Source organism: Mobula hypostoma, chromosome 5 (assembly GCF_963921235.1).
Source record: "Mobula hypostoma chromosome 5, sMobHyp1.1, whole genome shotgun sequence".
Classification (NCBI taxonomy): Eukaryota; Metazoa; Chordata; class Chondrichthyes; order Myliobatiformes; family Myliobatidae; genus Mobula; species Mobula hypostoma.
Genome location: NC_086101.1, coordinates 116676345 through 116692839, shown reverse-complemented (window position 1 = coordinate 116692839; position 16495 = coordinate 116676345). Strand labels below are relative to the sequence as shown.

The 16495-nt window shown below is 42.3% G+C and overlaps 1 protein-coding gene across 2 annotated transcripts in view; it reads left to right on the top strand.

Annotated features, from left to right (window-relative positions):
* The window catches only part of LOC134346959 (misshapen-like kinase 1), a 351745-nt gene that overhangs the window by 211760 nt on the left and 123490 nt on the right, over positions 1 to 16495 (top strand). For both annotated transcript variants that reach the window (XM_063048859.1, XM_063048858.1), the window contains exons 7-8: positions 10877 to 11007; positions 14609 to 14663. In XM_063048859.1, coding sequence (XP_062904929.1) covers positions 10877 to 11007; positions 14609 to 14663 — 186 coding nt within the window. The remainder of the gene's footprint in view (positions 1 to 10876; positions 11008 to 14608; positions 14664 to 16495) is intronic.

Genomic DNA, 16495 nt, shown 5'->3' with positions numbered 1-16495 from the left:
CAATTTCTGAACCATGCAGTCTTGCAGCCAATAGGTGAGAGCAAAGGGCGCCTCTTATTCTATTTGGGTAGCCTGTAACCTGATGGCATGAACATTCATTTCTGCAACTTCCAGTAATTTTCCCCCTTCCCCCCCCTCTTCTTCCATTCCCCACTCTAGCTACCCTCTTACCTCTTCTCTTCTCACCTGCCTATCATCTCCCCCCTGGAGCCCCTGCTCCTTACCTTTCTCCCATGGTCCACTCTCCTCTCCAATCAGACTCCTTCAGCCCTCAAACTTCCCACCTGTCACCTGTCAGCTTCTCACTTCAGTGCCCCTCCCCCATCCACCTGACTTCACATAGCTTGTACTTCCCCTGCTTCCATCTTTTTATTTTGGCTTCTTCCTTCTTCCTTTCCAGTTCTGATGAAGGGTCTCAGCTCAAAACATCAACTATTTATTCCCCTCCGTAGATCCTCCCTGACCTGATGAGTTCCTCTGGCGTTTTGTATGTGTTCCTCCACCTCCCAGTACCCGCTACCTTTGACTAATTGAAGATATTTGCAGTGGTCGATCCACTCACAACTCATAATGAAAACATTTACTGCATATAAAAACATTTTGATAACCTTCAGAAATGATCTGATAAATGATGAGCAATCATTTAATAAGTAGCACGCAGTGACCATGTTCAGCCACAACATGGCTATGGTAGCATCTTGACTGATATTAGGCTTATAGGGATTTGGACTGGTGAACCAGTAATGCCTTTACATTCCACCATGGTCCTCATTGGTAAGTGCTGTGTCATATTACGTAGGTGATATTGTTCTATACATGAACATGATTGTTCTTGGCAAATTTTTCTACAGAGTGGTTTGCCATTGCCTTCTTCTGGGCAGTGTCTTTACAAGACAGATAACCCCAGCCATTATCAGAATTCTTCAGAGATTGTCTGCCTGGCGCCAGTGGTCGTATAACCAGGACTTGTGATATGCACAGCTGCTCATACAACCATCCACCACCTGCTCCCATAGCTTCACATGACCTTGATCCTTACTACTCCTTGCCCAAGGGTGACCTGCAGGCTAGTGGAGGGAAGGATGCTTTACACTCTTTTGGAAGAGAGGTATCGCCACTCTATCACCTGCCTATTATATTTACTCAAAAGTGGAAGATAGTCTGGTGTTTTCAAGGACTGGTGTTCGGTGATCGCTATGTACTGGGATCAATGTCAAGGTTTGACGCCTGTGGGTCTAATCAGAAATCTGCCAGTTGAGGCCCATTGGGCAGAGCCAAGTCTGCAAATCCGTTGATGCCCAGTGTCTGTAGACACAAGCTTGAGTCTGCTCGAACCCTGTCCTGGGACAGTAGTAAAGATTGGAGTCCACAGGAACTGAAAGTAAAAATTCAATATCATCAATATCCCATGAAAGAATAAATGAAGGGAAAAATTCCTCAGATTTGGTATTTCCATATAGGTTGGGTAGAAAAATCTGTGACTTAAATTCCATTCTTTAAGGTTAAGATGTTGACCAATTTGGAATTGGACCTTGTGTGCTTGTCCTTCGAGGTCAAGGATTCCCAATCTTTTTCATGCAATGGACCCCTACCATTAACTGAGGGCTCTGTGGACCCCAGGTTGTAGACCCCTGTTCTAGGTGGTAAAGCTAGCATTAGTTTGGGAAATGTTAGAGAAGACTTGCCTGAATTGTGCAGTACGTTTTGCATATGTTTGCTGCAGCCTCAGTGGCAATAATGAAATGTATGATTGTTCAACATGCTGTTGGGAGGCTATGTAATATTGCCTGGAGATAAATAATTGAAAATAAATAATTGGAATAAAAAATAAAAGTTAAAAATAAACAATAAATCTAAATGTTACCACAGCTAGGGGACATCACCTCAAGATTTAGGACAGGGATGAGAAGAAACTGCTTTTCCCAGAGAGGAGTGAATCTGTGGAATTCTCTGCCCAGGGAAGCAATAAAACTTACCTCATTAAATATACTGTTTTCATGGCACTGATTTCTGCACAATAGGGGAATTGAGGGTTATGGGAAAACAGCACACTCAATGAGCCAGACAGCCTCATGTAAGCTCTTACCGTATGTTCTTATTTTCTTCAGCAGTTTTGCTATATGATGACTGTCTGCTCCAGGTGACATGCCACCGCCACCTTCAACTCCTTGGCTGATGCAGGGATGTCAATAAAGACACCCTTTAAAAACAAAATACATAACTCTTCAACTGTTTTTATTAACAACCCACTCTTTATTTTAAGACAGCGGTTCCCAACATTTTTTTTTGCTGTGGAGCCATACCATTATCTGAGGGGTTCATTCATCCCACGTTGGGAATCCCGGTTATATGGTCAGAAATTTGGATATGCAATCATCATCAAACAATGTTCTAATTTCACTTGCAAAAGGAAGAGGCCATGTCTTTATCCAACAATACCTGGACAACAATCATGTACTGATGAGAAGCAAGTTGAATTTAAGCCACAAAGTGCTGGACATCTCCAATAAGAGAGAACCTAACCATCTACCTTTGAAATTCAATGGCTTTACCTTTGCTAATTTTGCCACAGTCAATAATTGGAGCTTACAATTGACCAGCACTTACAACCACGCTACTATACCAGTCTAAATGGTGTTTTTCATTGGGGATTTGAAACCAGCCTGCCAAGTGAGGGGAGATTTCTACCACTGAACCACCAATGCAGCAGCCTGTCCTTCGGAAAGATCTGGCATGCTAATTCCACTGGAAACGCTCAGTATCTACCCTGTCGTGCCCTCTTAGGCTCTTGTATTTTAAATTCATTAACCCCTCATTAATCGAAACTATAAATAATAAAATTCCAATTTTGCTATGTGTTTGTCTTCAGACAGTCCTCTCATCCCAGAAAGTACCCTAATGATCCTTTCAATCGAGACCAGGGGTCCATGTACCCCTTGGTTAACGGTAAGGCTCCATAACATAAAGGTTGGGAATCCCTGGTCTAGTGTCACGTACCCCGTGACGGGAATAAAGAACCAGCAGAGATGGAAAACACTTTGGAGTCCAATATTGCTATAAACTAATAATATTTATTAGTAACTACGCAATAGAGTAATATAAATGTAGATAAGTCAAACAGATTAGCAATGAATATATGTGTGTGTATATGTATGTATATATGTATATGTGTGTGTGTATATATATATATGTATATGTGTGTGTGTATATATGTATGTATGTGTATATATGTATATGTGTGTGTATGTGTGTGTGTGTATATATATACACACACACATACACACACATATACATATATATATATACACACATACACACACACACACACACACACACACACATATATATATATATATATGTATGTGTGTGTATATAAGTATATCAGTAAGTGTGGAAATATATGTATGAAAAACCAAGCTTTATTAAGTCTAGGGGTAAAAAGATACAGTCTTACGATGACGAGTAAAGTTCATTTCAGTTTAGTTCATGGTATTGAGTTGAGTAGTGATGGGGAGAGAGAGAGGGAGGGAGAGATATGAGTCTTCAGGTGAGCTGATGCAGTCGATCTTCTCGTTGTTCTTCGAAATCCTTTAAAAGTCACCGACTGTGACTTTAACAAAGGGGACGGGTTTTCTGTGGTGGAATTATCCCCCAGGCGAGGGTGGACACATGGACAACTCCCCACCAGTCAACCCTTTTCCTCTTTCCACTGCAAGAGCGAATGACCGATCCGCCTGATCGATCCTCCAAAACTCACTTTTCCTGCGGGCACAACACTGCTCATTCAGTGTCCAGAACATGTGTCTGAGGTCTATCATCTGACCTCCTGTTTTATCTTCTCGTGCTGAGCATCAACTGTCATTCAAATAACTCCTCCTTCCTCTCTCTGTGAAGAAGTGCAAGCAGGCAAAAGTCCTTGAGAAGTGTCAACAGCCTGCCGAAAATCATAGCATCGAGTGTCCATTAAATAACGTTGCCTTTGGTCACCATAGCAACTTATGAGCTGCTCGGTGCTGTCTCCAACTCCAACTCAGTAGAAATCCAGAAGTTACTTCCAGTGCCTTAAAGTGACAGTCCAACAGTTAGTCTTTGTCTCTCTTTCTTTCAAAACAAGTTATCAATGTTAAATGACTCTATCTTTCTCTTTTCAAAAGCACAGTTAATAGGGGTAATCGAGCACAGTTCATAGGGGTAATTCAGGACCCTGTCAAACTAGACTGTCTACATACATATTCCTTAAAAAAGGAGACCAAAACTGTAAATGCATTCCTTATGATAAATCTTTAAATTTATTTATCAAAGTACACATATGTCACCATATGTAACCCTGAGATTCATTTTCTTGTGGGCATGCTCAATAAATATACAATAGAATTATAACCATAATAGAATCAATGAAAGACTGCACCAACTTGGGTGTCCAGAGTGCAGAAGGCAGCAAACTGTGCAAATATATAAAGAAATAACAGTAAATAAATAGTGAGAACATGAGATGAAGAGTCCTTGAAAGTGAGTCTGTGGGTTGTGGGAATATTGGTAGTAACTGTTCCTGAGCCTGGTGGTGTGGGTACTGAGGCTCCTGTGCCTTTTTCCTGTTGGCAGCAGTGAGAAGGGAGTATGCTCTGAAAGCATGTCCTTGGTGATGATGGTTGCTGCTTTCCTGCAACAGCATTTCATGTAGATGTGCTCAGCGATAGGGAGGGCTTTACCTGTGATGGGTGCTCTGTATCCACTGCTTTTTGTAGGATTTTCTCAATAGTTCAGCCTCCTTGCAATGGTTGCAGTCATATCATCTACAAATGCATAGCAGTTTCTCCAACAGCATCTCTTAAATCCAAAACTTTTTCCACCAAGATACAGCACTGCTGATGGTCATAACATGAGATTCTGCAGATCCTGGAAGTCCAGGATAACGCACAAAATGCTGGAGAAACTCAGCAGGTCAGGCAGCATCTATGGAGAGGAATAAACAATTGGCGATTCAGCCCAAGAATCTTCAGGATTGGAAAGGAAGGGGAAAGAAGCCAGAATAAGGAGGTGAGGAGAGGGGGAGGAGTACAAGCTAGCAGGTTATAGATGAGACCAGCTGGGTGGGGGAGGAGCTTGAAGTGAGAAGCTGAGAAGTGATAGGTAGAAGAGATAAAGGTCTGAAGAAGGAGGTATCTGATGAGAGTGGACCATGGTGGAAAGGGAAGGAGGAGGGGCTCCAGATGGAGATAATGGGGCAGGTAAGGAGAAGAGCAGGGGTAATGGAGATACAGAACTTGAGGCTGGGGCAGGGGGAATGTGAAATTATCAGAAGTTGGGGAAAATCAATATTCATACCATCAAGCTGGAGGCTACCCAGACGAAATATGAGTTGTTGTTCCTCTAGCCTGAGAATGGTCTCATCATTACAGCAAAGGAGGCTGTAGACCAACATATCAGAATAAAAATGGGAAGCAGAATTAAAATGGGTGGCCACCAAGAAAATGTGACTTTTGTGGTTTCATTGTCTGATAGCCATTGCCATTTTGAAATTCTGGTTTAAGATGGCAATGCCAAACGTGTGCAGTAGATCAAAAGGCAAGAAATTTGACTAAAAACATTACTAATAACACCTTTTCTGAAGTAACTTGTGTTAAACTATGTGGTAAATTGTGGCAAACCACAAACAATGAAGAAGTAAGTGGAGGCAAAGCTGACTTAAAGGATGTGTCGTGCAGGTGCATCGCTAAGTTGAAGCAAAATTGAATTGGCTTTATTTCTTACATCCTTCACATGAGGAGTAAAAATCTTTACATTACATCTCTGTCTAAATTTGCAATGTGCAATCATAGTAATTTATAATAAATAGAACAGTCAATGTAACATAGAAATACACTCAATTCATCGTGAGTTAATCAGTCTGATAGCCAGGTGGAAGAAGCTGTCCCAGAGTCTGTTGTTCCTGGCTTTTATGCTGCGGTACTGTTTCCCAGATCATGGCAGCTGGAATAGATTGTGATTGGGATGACTAGTGTCCTCAATGATCCTTTGGACCCTTTTTTCATACCTGTCTTTGTAAGTGTCTTAAATCATAGGAAGTTCACAATGACAGATGCACTGGGCTGTCTGCACTACTCCCTGCAGAGTCCTGTAATTAAGGGAGGTACAGTTCCCATACCAGGCAGTGATGCAGCCAGTCAGGGTACTCTCAGTTGTGCACCTGTAGAAAGTTCTTAGTATTTGGGGGCCCATACTAAACTTCCCCAGCCGTCTGACGTGAAAGAGGCACTGTTGTGCCTATTTCACCACACAGCTGGTGTGTACAGACCATGTGAGATCCTCGGTGATGTGGATGCCAAGGAACTTAAAGCTGTTTACCGTCTCAACCCCAGATCCATTAATGTCAATCGGGTTTAGCTTGTCTCCATTCCTCCTGTAATCCACAACCAGCTCCTTTGTTTTTGCTACATTGAGGGAGAGGTTATTCCCTTGACACCACTGTCAGAGAGATGACTTTTTCCCTGTAGCCCATCTCGTTATTGTTTGACATTAGGCCAATCTATGTAGTGTCGTCAGCAAATTCAATTAGCAGATTAGAGCTATGGGTGGTGACACAGTCATGGGTATACAGGGAGCAAAGGAAGGGACTTAGTACACAACCCTGAGGGGCTCCTGTATTGAGAGTTAGAGGGTGGAGATGAGGGAGCCCACTCTTACCACCTGCTGGCGATTGGACAGGAAGTCCAGAATCCAGCTGCACAAGGCAGGGTCAAGGCCAAGGTTTCTGAGCTTCTTGTCGAGCCTGGATGGAATTATGGTGTTTAATGCTGAACTGTAGTCCCAGAACAACATTCTCACATAAGCATCCTTCTTCTCCACATGTGTAACAACAGTATGTGGAGCATTGGCTATTGCATTGTCTGTCATTCAGTTATGTCGGTAGGCAAAATGTAGGGAGTCCAGTTTGGGTGGTAGCAAGCTGCAGGTGTAAACCTTGACCAGCCTCTAAGAGCATTTGCTTATTATTGAGGTGAGTGTGACAGAATGCCAGTCGTACAGGTATGTTACCTTGGTCTTTTTTGGTACAAGGACAATGGTGGATAATTTGAAGCAAGAAGGATAGAGAAAGAGAGAAAAAAAATAAATATATATATGTAAACACACCTGCTAGTTGTGCTGCGCACATCCTGCGTACCCACACTGGGATGCTTTCCGGTCCCGCAGCCTTGTGACTGTCCACTTGTTGGAAACATCTGCGTACCTCAGCCTCAGAGATGACCAGGTTGCAGGTTGTAGCGGTGGCTTTCCTTGGACAATGTAAAACGCCAGGCCAGATAGACTGGAAAGCCCAAGCGATGGGACCGGAGCAGAGAGTCGAGCTGGTTTCACTCGGTCTCCCAAGATATTAATTTCTTGGTAGTTAACAGCTCCGGCTGCTGTGCTACTGAGGCTTGGGCCTACCCTAGCTGCCCCAGGAAGTAGATCTAAGGACTCAATCTGGTTTGCTTCTATTGGTTGCATAATCGTGGGTTTTTTTCTCTCTCTTTCTTTGTTGCAGCCAATTCTCTTTTTTTTAATTGGGTTCTTTGGGTTTCTTGCTTTGTGGCTGCCTGTAAGCAGACAAATTTCAAGGTATATAATTTGTACATTCTTTGATAATAAGTGTACTTAGACTCTTTGAACACAAATTGGCAAAGCAGACAATGCCCGGATTTTACCTGCCTGCAACTTTGTAGATTCTCTGTGGCACAGTGACTAACTAAAAGAATAATCGAATAATCATGCCACCCTCTGCAGAAGGTGAAGCATTTGCTTTTGTAATTTGTGTGCTTGGATTCCAAATTTCTACATCCATTGCCACTGAGCTCCCTCTGGGTTCTGGCCTGGTGTGCAGAAGAATGAACACTGTAAGATGTTGCCTTTTCCCCATTGGAATGCATATTACAGAGTGATAATGATATAAATCATTCAAATGAGGAAGCAGTGGGGCTGGATAGATGGAAGCAAAGCTTTAAATGACATACTACAATTGGTAGAATATAAAATAGAGATGGAAATGCTGTAAAGCTCTTGGCAATCTGAGCGCGATCTGTTTTCACACAAATGGTTGATATTTTGAAGATGTCAGAGTAACTATTTTTAAGCCATGACAGAGCTAAAAAGATGTGGGTGAGGATTAGCTGTGAGAGAAAGGGAGAAGAGTGAGGTTCTGTGATCAGCATAGGCAGAGGAAAGAGATTAAAGTTAAGTATAAAGCAAGCAAGGAAAGCGTTGTGGATATGGTGCAAGAAAATAGAATAAAAGTCCAAAGGTGGTGCAAGCTATTACAGCAGGATAATGGTCAAAGAACAGATGAATGATATGGATACGAGAGTACAGTAAATTTTTCTCTCCCCATCCCTTTGTCTTCTGTTCCCCACTTGGGCCTCTTGCCTCTTCTCACCTCCCTATCACCTCCCTCTGGGTCCCCTCCTTCCCTTTCTCCTATGGTCCACTCTGCTCTCCTATCAGATTCCTTTTTCTACACCCCCTTATCTTCCCAACTCACCTATCACCTTTTAACTATCCTTCTTCCACTCCTCCAGCCTTTATTCTTTTGTCTTCCCACTTCCTTTCTGATCCTAAAGAAGTGTCTTGGCTCGAAACGTCGACTCTGTTTATTCATTTCCATAGATGCTGCCTGACCTGTTGAGTTCCTCCAGCATTGCTTTGGATCTCCAGCATCTGTAGACTTTCTCGTATTTGAGTTCAGTAAGTTTTTAAAATATCTACAAGGATTCTGGAGTGTTAACTAATCTACTGGGCATGTCACTTGAGGAATCCCATCTCTGCACCAGCCAGGTTTATGCTCTGGTGCAGATATTCTCTATTACAGGCATCACTTTCATTTGCTTTATAGCATTTCAAACAGACATTACAAGGTGGCCCTATCCTGAGCATATTGCCGTATTGATCACAGTCATAGACTGGAAACTTTTGAGGGCAACCTCAACTATGCTGGTCCACATCAACCATGTTCTTCCCTGATGCCCACTACAAACTTGGAGTAAGACAAAGGTATGTTCAGTTTTGTGGTCAGAAGTGAAATCTCTGGATCTCGGCCACTTGTTCAGCACTGGATCTTGTCATCAGTAATAGGCCTCAAGTGGAAGCTGGAGGTCTGTCACTAGCACCAATGGAGGGCATCTGTTTCCTGTTACTAGCCACCTCCAAGATGGTACATCTTCCTTAAATAAAAGACCAAAGCTGTGTTTGCATTACTCTTGGTACATCTTAGCTCTTATTTATAATAATTCTACATTCACTCTTATTTGTACTAATTCTGTATTAGCTCTACACTTGTAATAATGCTTCTTTATTTCAATACTCCAACCCCTTGCAATGGCTGCAATGTGTACAATCAACTCTAATGCTCGACACCTATATCTGTTGTGCTGAATCAACAATGAATAGAGTGGTTGAGATTTTTCAATAAATTTTTGCTCTACACAAGAAAAAAATAAACCTGCAGGAAGTTGAGTAACCTATTCCGAGGAGACTTCTCCATAAATTCGAGCCCAGCCAAGCACTACAGTGAAGTCATATTTTTTTTCAGATATTGCAGTGGTGAAACAGCATCAGAAATCCCTCCAGCTTGATGATGGATCTCTGGAGTTTTTTTTTACCCCTAATTGTTGTGAGAGACCAGATCCCACCTCTGATCTGGGCCGACATTTACGTGCCAGGCGGCACCTAATTAATTAGCTTGTTTATTTCGGCTTTTTTCCTAAAGATGCGCTGGGTGCATCCTGGGCCACCGCTGTACCCCTGCATGCTTCACAGCAATGTATTGGTCCGCGGCCTGGAGGGTGGGGACCACTGCTCTAAGACGTTGGAAACATCAATGTCTGAAACAATCCAAATCATAGATGCTAGATTATATGCAAAAGATTTAGCACAAAACTTAAAAGTCAAGTGAGTAAGTTCCCTAGTTGTTGCTCTGTTTCCTGGTGATATTTATCCTTATGTAGGGATGGGGTGACTAATATCAGTATGCTCAAATGAAAAGCAAATAAGCTTAGGATATTGGAGCAGAATTAGGCCATTTGGCCATCAAATCTATTCCACCACTTCATTGTGGCTAATCTATTTCCCTCTCAGCCCCAGTCTCCTGCTTTCTCCCTTTAACATTGTGACTAATCAAGAATCTATCAACCTCTACCTCTAAATATACCCAATGACTTGGCCTCCACAGCTGCCTGTGGCAATGAATTCCACAGGTTCACCACTCTCTGGCTAAAGAATTTCCTCATCTCTGTTCTAAATGGACTTCCCTCTGTTCTGAGGTTGTGCCCTCTGATTCTAGACTCCTTTGCCACATCCAATCTATCAAGGCCTTTCAACATTCAGTATGTTTCATTCCTTCATTTCCCCCTCAACCCGATTCTTTTGAATTCCAGTGAGTACAGGCCCAGAGCCATCAAACACTCCTCATATAATAAACCTTTCATTCCCAGAATTATTCTCATGAACCTCCTCTGAACCCTTTCCAATGTCAGCACATCCTTTCTTAGATAAGGGGCCCAAAACTGCTCGCAATACTCCTAAGTGAGGCCTCACCAGTGCTTTATGAAGCCTGGACATTACATTCTTGCTTTTACATTCTTGTCCTCTTGAAATGAATGCTAACATTGCATTTGCCTTCCTCACCATCGACTCAACCTGCAAATTAACTTTTAGGGAATAGCAGCATTAATGTAATGAGTGTTTTTGGATGTTGTGTCTGTATTATGTGTTTAAAAATTGGGAAATAAATATAGAAGATTTCTAGATTTATAACTAAAAAGGACTGTCAGTATAAATCTAAGTTGTTTTTATGAAATGTTCCTGCTGTTCATCTAATGGTGATGATTTCCCTTTCATTTTGCAGTTGATTTTGGTGTGAGTGCTCAACTCGACAGGACTGTCGGAAGGAGGAACACATTCATCGGAACTCCATATTGGATGGCTCCTGAAGTGATAGCATGTGACGAAAATCCTGATGCCACTTACGATTATAGGGTATGTATGAATGCATACCACACACGAAGCAAGGCGTAACATCAGTTCTCAGATATGTTCCATTCTCAAAGCAAATTGCCCAGGTTTAAATGTATAATGCAACTAACCGACCATGCCCCCTCCCTTAAATTAATCCAAAAGTAAGGAAGCAAAATCTTTGTTGTCCAGTGTAATAGTTCTTCCTTATAGGTCTTGTGTGCTTTAGAATCAGATTTATTATCACTGTTATTAGTAGTTTTGCAGCAGCACTGCAGAGCAAAGGCGCAATAATCTATAAATTGCAAAATAAATATTGTAAACGGAAGGAGTAGAGGTGCTGTTCATAGATCATTCTGAAATCTGATTAAAGAAGCCGTTCGTGAATTATTGAATATGGGTTCTTAAGCCCCTGTGCCTCCTCCCTGATGGTAGTAATGAAAAGAGTACATGCCCCGATGGTGAGGGTCAATGATAGATCCGTCTATTTGAGTATTACTTCTCGATGATGTCCTCAACAGTGGGGAGGGTTGTTCTAATGGAGTTGGCCAAGTCTATAATCCTTTGCAGCCTCTCGCCATTCAGTATAATATTGTGGAGGTATGGTTGCCATAAACTGGAGAATTTGTTTATTTTCTGATTTATGGGCAAAGTCGACAACACATCGGGAAAGATAGAACCTATTCATTACCCATGCATGATGTGTACTAGAGTGGTATCCAGTGATCTAAACTATTAATCCAGAATGCCATGCTGAGTAGTAAAGTTTACCATAAAATTGGTGTACTTTGTGAATCACTAAATGTCCCAGAGTGTACCTTTCCTGCTTTGCTTCGATGTGACCTCCGGCTCCCAGTCAGTTATCAGTTGTGGGTGGTCAGTCATTGCTGGCCTTGACAGAAAAGTCATGCCCCATGAATAAATGCATATTACAGATTAGTGCTTGGTTGAACGTGAAGTACATTGAGACATCTGGAGTTTGTGAGAAAAGTTGTACAAGTGATACTGTATTTGGTTTGTTTATGTTTAGTGTATCCTCTGGGTGACAGCGTGGAGATATGTCTCCGCCAAAGGAGATGTAAGGCACTCCTTCCCTCCGCCAGGCTGTAGGTCACCCTCAGGCAAGGTGTGACACCTACTTAGACACCCCCCTCACTCTGATCAGGCTGACATGAAGACATGGGAGCAGGTGGTGGATGGTCGGATGAGCAGCCGGTGCAAATCACAAGTCCTGGTTATGTGACCACTGACACCAGACAGACAATCTCTGAAGAGTATTGATAATGGCAGGGGTCACCTATCTTGTACAGACACTGCCCAGAAGAAGGCAATGGCAAACCACTTCTGTGGAAAAATTTGCCCAAAACAATCATGGTCATGGAAAGACCATAATCGCCCACATCATACTACACAGCACATAATGATGACAAGTGTATCTTTATCATTTCAATTATAACATCATTTGTTTGTTGTTATAGACATAGATACACAGAGTATAACTGTTATGATAATTAAGCAACCCATACATTACAAGACAAGCATGAGAACAAATTAAGACCATAAAATATAGGAGCAGAATTAGGCCATTTGGCCCATTGAGTCTGCTCCGCCATTTCCCTCAGAGCCCTAATCTCCCGACTTCTCCCTGTATCCCTTCATGCCCTGATGAATCAAGAATCTATCAACCTTTGCCTTAAATATACCCAATGATCTGGCCTCCCAAAGCTGCCTGTGACAACAAATTCTACAGATTCACCACTCTCTGACTAGAGAAATTCCTCCTCATCTCCATTCTAAATGGATGTCCCTCTTAAGTACCAAACTTAAATTACCAAATTATATACTACTTGCATGTGGTGATTGGCATCATTCTGCCTCGAAGGACAATCATCATATCGCAAGCCTGTATGGAAGGTATGGAGATCGTGAGATGCCCAGTCGTCAAGATCCTGCTCTCGTCATCACCAGTGTAGTCCAAAGGAAAGTGAAGCAATATGTTTGGTACCAGCTTGGTTGCAGGAGCTGCCAGAGCGACGTTCAATGATGTCCAGCCGCCTTAGGTGCTCCACTCCGGATTTGCTGTCTGGGTTTACTCCCATAGACTTTGCCTCTCCCGAGGCTGCCCACAGGCAGTAGGGCTATTTAGCCATAGATGGGGATCTGGTTCATGAGCACCAGGGCATGTCCACATGCCGGTAGGCCTGTGTACTTTGTGTGCAGGGGCCAGACCTCCTCCCAGTCCTCTCTTGTTCAGCCTAAGTCCAAAAGGAGTTCAGTTTCCGTGTGTCGCCAGCGAGGAGACACTAGGTGAGGCTTGCTGTTGGAGAGGCTACATACTGGCAGGGAGAGACTTACACATTCAGCTCTCCTTTTCTAAGACTGCGAGCCAGCAGTGGAGGCTCAAAGTGAGAGTGACAAGCACTACCCACTACACTACCACACTAGACACATCACAACTACCATTTTGACACTTGCATGTATGCAAAATAAAAATCAGTTTCAGGTTTATTATCACTGACATGTATCATTAAATGTTCCATAGCAGCAGTACAATGCAAGACATAATAAAATAATTAATCATGCAAAAGAGGAATAGTGAGGTGGTGTTCATGCCTTCACAGATGGCCCACAAATCTGATAGTGGAGAGGTTCCTAAAATGTTGAATGTGGATCTTCTGGCTCCCGCTCATCCTCCCTGATGGTAGTGAATGAAAGAGGCCTTGTCCCAGATGGTGAGGGTCCTTAATGGAGGGTGCTGTCTTGTTAAGGCCCGCATTTCGAAGTTGATCTCAATAGTGGGGACGGTCTTACCCATGATGGAACTGGCTGAGTCTCCAATCCCTCTGCAGCATCTTTCAATATTGTGCATTGGAGTATCCATACCAGATGATGAAGCAACCAGTCAAATTGAATTGACTTTATTTCTTACATCCTTCACATGCATGAGGAGTAAAAATCTTTATGTTACGTCTCCATCTAAATGTGCAATGTGCAATCATAGCAATTTATAATCATTTATAATAAATAGAGCAGTGAATGTGACATAGAAATACACTCAAATCAATGCGAGTTAGTCAGTCTGATGGCCTGGTGGAAGAAGCTGTCCTGGAGCCTGTTGGTCCTGGCTTTTATGCTGCAGTACCTTTTCCCAGATGGTAGTAGCTGGAATAAATTGTGATTGTGACTCAGGCCTCCGATGATTCTTCGGGCCCTTTTTTCACACCTGTCTTTGTAAGTGTTCTGAATCATGGGCAGTTCACAACTACAAATGCGCTGGGCTGTCCTCACCCCTCTCTGTAGAATCCTATGATTAAGGGAGGTTCAGTTCCCATACCAGGCAGTGATGCAGCCAGTCAGGATGCTCTCCATGGTACATCTGTGGGAATTTGCTAGAGTCTTTGGTGACATACTGAAGATGAACATACTGGCACCAGTGCAAGATTAAATAAATATAACACTAGTACATTGTGCAGGTTTTTCTTTGAAGCATAAACAAATTAGTTTAGATGTTTATTTAAGTGATTTAACAATATACAGCGAGTAATGGGGAAACAATGTTCTATTCGTAACGTGAACAACCAGTTTTTACCTCTCCCCTAACTCTATTCGTTTGATTTAATTGCAGAGTGACATTTGGTCTTTGGGAATTACTGCAATTGAAATGGCAGAAGGCGCTCCACGTAAGTTTTTTTTTAAACCAGGGTTAGGGAAAGGAGAAGATCACCATCTGCGCTACCTTGAAAGTTCAGTGCTGTAGACACTAGAATGTTGAAGTGGAGAAAGAAAGAAATAATAGAAATACTAAACACAAGAGATTCTACAGATGCTGGAAATCCAGAGCAACACACACACACAAAATAGTGAAGGTATTCAGCAGGTCAGGCAGCATCTATGGAGAGGAGTAAACAGTCAACGTTTCAGCCCAAGACTCATCAAGATTAAGCATCCTGTTTTGTTTTAAGGGATACAGCACGGAGCTAAGGCCCTTCCAGCCCACCAAGCTGCTCTGCCCAGCAGTCTGCCTGTTTAACCCTAGCCTAATGACCAAATAACCTACTAACTGGCATGTCTTTGTACTGTGGGAGGAAACCAGAGCGCCCATTGGAAACTCGGGCGCCCAGCAGAAGAACATATGAATGTCTTACAGACAGTGCCTGGTTTGAACTCTGATCCTCCAAAATGTAATCGTGTCACGCTAATGGCTATACTACCATAGTGCCCACTATTCACAGATATAGCACGGAGCAACAAGCTGCACCACCCAGCAACCCACATGTTGATGGAGAAATTCTCATCAGTTCAATCAGCATCAGCTTTCAGGTTCAGGTGGAAAGTCATTCTTCTGATCCATTAACCGCTCTTCAGATACAAGATGGCCTGTTATATATTTTCAGTAGTGTCTGCTTTCATATTGATCTTTTGCATATTTTGCCAATGCGGCCATCTTTTGGCAAGGGTTCTTTTAAATACAGAATTAATAATGAGAATAGGGTCGTAGAGAAAGAATTTGACTCTTTGGCCTTCATAAATCAAAGTATTGAGTACAGGAGATGGAATGTTACGTTGAAGTTGTGTAAGACGTTGGTGAGACCTAATTTGGAGTACTGTGTGCAGTTTTGGTCACCTTAGCTACAGGAAAGATCTGAATAAGGTTGAAAGAGTATAGAGAAAATTTACAAGGATTTTGACAAGTTTGGAAGACCTGAGTTATAAAGGAAGGACTGAATAAGTTCAGATTTTATTCCTTGGAACGTAGAAGATTGGGAGAGGAGATTTGATAGAGGTATACAAAATTATGAGGGGTATAGATAGGGTAAATGCAAGCAGGCTTTTTCCACTGGGGTCGGGTGGGACAACAACTAGAGGTCATATGTTAATGGTGAAAGGTGAAAAGTTTAAGGGGAACATGAGGGGAAACTTCTTCACTCAGATTGGTGAGAGTGTGGAATGAGCTGCCAGCACAAGTAGTGCATGTGAACTCAATTTCAATATTTAAGAGAAGTGTGGAAAGGTATGTGGATGGTAGGGGTGGAGGGCTGTGGTTCCGTTGCAGGTTGCTGGGGCTAGGCAGTTTAAACAGTTCGACCTAGACTAAATTGTTTCTGTGCTGTACTTCTCTATGTCTCTAATAATCCTTCTGTGATCACTTTTGAGTCACTGAGTTGGGGCTTACTGAAGGAGCCAGGGAAAAATCTTTGATTAGACCCCAAGTTTATTTTGGAACTGCTCAGCTGAATGAAACACTTAGCCTCTCCAATTAATTTGATCCTTCACCAACTGGGTTATGACCACTCGATTAACGACTGACATGTCTTAACTTTCCACATTCCAGTGCATTGGGATTCCTGCCTTATAGCGTTTTATATGTTAACTTCACCCTTGGCAATACAAATGGGTAAATATCATAGCCAGTTTTTACGCAAATAAAAACAAATAGAGCAAGAATTAAAATTGAAAGCAAAGAAATAAAAATGCTGGTAATTGCACTTCTGTTCCACTGTAATACAATTTC